The sequence below is a fragment of the Saccostrea echinata genome, unplaced genomic scaffold (genome assembly GCF_033153115.1).
Source record: "Saccostrea echinata isolate AGI-Se365-2 ecotype Australia unplaced genomic scaffold, CSIRO_AGI_Sech_v1 ptg000001l, whole genome shotgun sequence".
Taxonomy (NCBI): Eukaryota; Metazoa; Mollusca; class Bivalvia; order Ostreida; family Ostreidae; genus Saccostrea; species Saccostrea echinata.
In genome coordinates, this window is record NW_026889750.1 from 52,720,684 (window position 1) to 52,725,342 (window position 4,659).

At 33.3% G+C, this 4,659-nt stretch overlaps 1 protein-coding gene across 1 annotated transcript; it reads right to left on the minus strand.

Annotated features, from left to right (window-relative positions):
* Positions 1-1,292: 1,292 nt before the first annotated feature.
* LOC133198536 (tyrosinase-like protein 2) lies at positions 1,293-2,108 on the minus strand (the record flags this gene model as incomplete). The annotated part of the gene is made up of 1 exon (XM_061334621.1): positions 1,293-2,108. A coding segment is annotated over one exon (816 nt), but the record flags the coding sequence as incomplete, so codon positions are not given.
* Positions 2,109-4,659: the final 2,551 nt, after the last annotated feature.

Below are 4,659 nucleotides of genomic sequence, written 5' to 3' on the forward strand. Positions count from 1 at the left end.
AAATAATGTAACAAGATTATGAGTAAAATATATAGTTAATTAACAGAAACCATACGTTTGGCGGGGGAACGCATATAATACAAGAAATAGAACTCAAAGAGTGCGACAAAAAAGAAGCCCCGTAAATCAGATTTTTTTTTCAATGCTTGGATCTGTAGCTCTCTGGTTTGTATTTTAGAATTTTCTCAACCACAGAGCTACAGTTCTGCAGCTATATAGCAATACTTGCATCTGTTCTTTCAAGAAAATAAATACAATAGATCTAGTCTGCAAATTTGCAAAAAAAAAATGTTTCTAAACAACTCAAATCGTTGAACAAGTTTCTTAAACCAGGCTTAACATTCATTTTTATCAAATTTATTTGAAGTTCTTTCCGTTAATTATGATAGTCAGGCACTTGTAGAATGACTATTTCCTTTTTGCGTCATATCTTAAGTCACTGTTGCACACTGAGTCAACTTTTCCTATAAAAACCTCTTTTTCTCGCCCTTATTTTCGTCTTGACTTTTGACGTATTCCCATGAATAATATGAGCTTCCGGTTAGGGAGAAGTCATTAAACTTGCAATTCAGATAAAAAATATTGAAGAAAGATATCTCTTTTAGACACTTTTGAGAGATATCTGATTTATTTTTTAAAATATATCTCTTAAGCTACGATTATAGAGATATCTCTTTCGTTTAGAGAGATATCTTTTTAACTTGGTGAGATATCCCTTTCACTTCGAGAGATATCTCCCTAAAGGAAAGAGATATCTCTCGAAGTGAAAGGGATATCTCTTTAACTTCAAGAAATATTGCTTTCTTTGACAGATAACTCTCTAATACTTATGTGTAGAATCAGGGCGATTTTTCTACAAACTAATTTTGTAGATAACCAATCACAAGATAAGAAAATTTCCGATTTCAATTTTATTGAAGAAGCAGTTGTCTATGATATCAAAAAAAGCTGATTTTTAATTTATCCTGAGAATTGCGTGTATTAAAAAGGAAAAGTCATATGTTTTGATGCTATCGATGTTTTAAAAGTTAGACCATGAGTACAGAGAAAACACTGACTCCTGTAAACACCGGAGGGGGAGCATCAGCCATGGATGAGGTTGTTCACCACTGACAACCGGTCACACTTGTCACGTGCGGTTCGTATTGATTGGTCTAGAAAATTTGAATTCAGAAGCCTATACAAATCAATAAAAAAATAATGGCTCAACAATTTGTATTAAAAAAATCAGTTTACACTCGACATAACGACAGACTGCTGTTAGAAACTTTTTTAAAGAAAAGACAAAGTATTTATAATGGTATTATTGAGGTAGTGAAATAAAATAAGGAAAACAAGATGGGAGTGAACAATGCCTTGTGAATACCATCTATTCCAGCACTTGAAAACTTGTCACCCGGAACACATCTATTGAGAGACTTGTGACATTTCAGGTAATTAGAATGACCACAGTCTGGACATGCAGGCGAGTCTTCGTAAAGGACATTTGTTGCAAGATGTGATTTTAGGCCGTCTACATTTCTCAACCAATAGAAACAGTCCATTGTGCGGTTAGGAAGGTGACGTTTGATGTCATCCCCAACAATTTCATATTCTTCTTCAACGTTCATGGTCGTTTGTTTCTGGATAAATTTGGTCCATATATAGTCGACGTAAGCATGGTGGAGAAAAAAGACGGGATCACGAGGAGCATCGTCCAAAACGGACATCATACCACCCACCCAACCGTGAACAATGTTGTGTTGTCCCTCCAATGTGTGGGTATTGTTTTCCTTGTTGTAAATTATTTGTTTCATGTGATGTACAGACAAGTCATTCTTGATCATATCGATAGTGTTGTGTGTCATTAAAGTTCCAGAGTTATTAAAATTCAGACTTCTCCGAAGTGTGCAGTTATTAACATCTTTCCAGAATTTGAATGGACCTGTTCGCACAATACCTTTACCATTTCCCAGAAATTCCTCTGTAAAAACAACAGACTCTGAAGGAGTCGGGTTGTTGTCCATGTAGTTGTCTAGTAGGGAATCCCAATACGGTAGAGCCACTTTTTTGTTTTTCTGACGAAGAGCTGATTCAAATCTGTTGAAAATAGCCACATAATTGGTGATTTTATTTGATATTCTAGTAATTGAATCCAGACAAAAGTCAAAAGCGGCTTGTCAAAGCTTCAGTTCAGTTTATATAACTATTTTTACTCGAATGAGTTTACTGTTTTATTTTCACTTATTAACACAAAAAGTGGAACAACAAACTTTATAAAATTTTGTACAAATTATTTAGTCTTAAAAGTAAATTAGCAAAAAGGAATGGTAAAAGATATAGAAACTCACATGAGAAGAAAAACTCTGTGAAATCCTAAAAAGTTGCTCCCTCTGTGAATGGAGCAAATGGTCTGGTTGGTGTGAATCATCGCAATTGCGTCATATTTGTTGGGCCATATGGTCTAGAAAATGAATATTTTAGAAATAGAATTGTATTCTTAGTGTTGAAATCGTTAAAATTATCACTCTCTTCACAGCTGAATGATTTATATAATAATTTTTGTACAGTAAGATTTTTTATTCATTCCGACAGTACTACATCCTTAAATATTGCACCATCATTTATGCACCAAATTGTCTTCTTAATTTATAGTTCTCATAATGTCTTTGACAGTATACTCAGAGACAAAATTGATCTGTGTTTTCGAATAAGAAAGTCCGTCCGTTTTTTTTTTTTAAATCAGAATTTGTTTCTTAGATCTACTTTAAAATGCTTTTGAGAATGGTAAAAATCTTAAAAAGATGCGTACATATATTGACAAATCAGCCTCTTCTCCAGACCGATTTGGATTCACACAAATAACCCATCTGTTAGAATAAACTGCAGAAAACCTCTTTCATAAACGCTTGCTGTGATATTGACTTGAAATAGTCAGCTAAAGTCTTTAGATATTATTCTAAACATGTATATATCCTTACCTTGTCTTTTTTCAGGGCCAGTACAGCATCAATATATTCCTGTCTCTCTGTCTCACTCATTGTCCGGATCTCTTTCCGTGTATGCTGTGTGTCCGACATTGACTCTCTATAAAGCTCATAAAACCAGTCCTGGGTAGATTTGTCAAGCGTGCAAAAATAATCGTAAGTTACATTTTGGCAGCTGTCTGTGTCAAATAAAGTTTCATTGCAGCCGAAGGGATCTCTACTCGTGAACAATCCAATGGCAGAATGTTTTAGAAATGTTATAATGGCGAGAGAATGTGATATGACTGTTAGAAAAAAAGAAGGTTCAGTAGGACCATCATGCCAAACACTGAAGCAAAAGTTCAGAAGTGCAACATTATATATACAAAATCTGCATTTTCTTTTTCTTTTATACTTTGTGCTCATCCCTCTTTTCTATGAAACATATAAATACATTGAGGGGTTCCGAGAAAACATTTTTGTGTCATATTTCCACGCAATGACATACTCTACCATAGTATGGTGTATATTTATGCCATCCAGATAAATGTTGACATAAGATTTCAAGTCAAGCTAACTATCTCTTCAAGTCAAGAAAACTTGCTGATTTTGTCGAGAAACACCAACTTCTATCTCTTCTAGTCAAGATAAGCTATCACATTTTCTTGTGATTGCTATCTCGACATGACAGGATAATTTTTCTTGTATCATGACTAAAATTGTTGCGTTGACAAGTACTGCCTCCTTATTATTGCTTTGACCCTTACTGTATACTCGTACATGTATGTATGTATTTATAGATGACTATTACGAGTATATCAGTCATTTTCGAGGGAAACTATGCGGATGTGTATTATTGAAGGCATTCTTCAAATTCATTACTGCTTTTGATTCAATTTAATTTTTGTATTTGTCTATTGAATGAACATAATTTTAAGAGATAAAGATTTTCATATACCGGAAAACCGTTCCATACAATTCATCTGTTAAACAATGAAACAAAATAAGCCAAAATTTCCATTATTGGTCTTTTTTGAGATACTGGCATAGCATAATTGAATTAATGCATAGAGTCATTCATTTATTAAAAACTACCTATAATGATGTCATAGCCAAGGAATGATCTCTGATAAACAAAATAAATAAATAAATAAAAATAATTTATATAATTGGATAGCAAATCTATTGAATTAATAATTGCAAATATTAAGGTAATTAAGTAAAAACACATTGGTCTAGTTCACACATACTTGTATTTAATTTTACTGAAAACATAGACACAGTTTGAAAACACATCGGTTCCAGCTGAATTCCTTTGAAATATATAGTTAATAATGAGGACCTTAGATCACTAATTTTAAAAGGTCCTAAATATAGGGAATCCCGATCTTTCAACTGGCGTCGGAATTTCATAAATATTATGGATTCTGAAGAGGATTACGCCAGGCAATGGGCCAAACATGAAAAAAAAGACCTTGACACTTTGTCAGACTAGATTAAATGTATCAGATGTATGTTAAAATCACGCATTAAACGCATCTGTATTCAATAATCCAGAAGTAAAAAAAGAATTAGATAGATTACATGATCAGCACATACTGGTCCATGCTGACAAAGAAGGTAACAACATTGTCTTTGTTTGCAAGGCTCATTATATTGAATGTATTTCAGAGGAACTTGGATTCTACAAGTGGTAATCCAACTTATATTAATA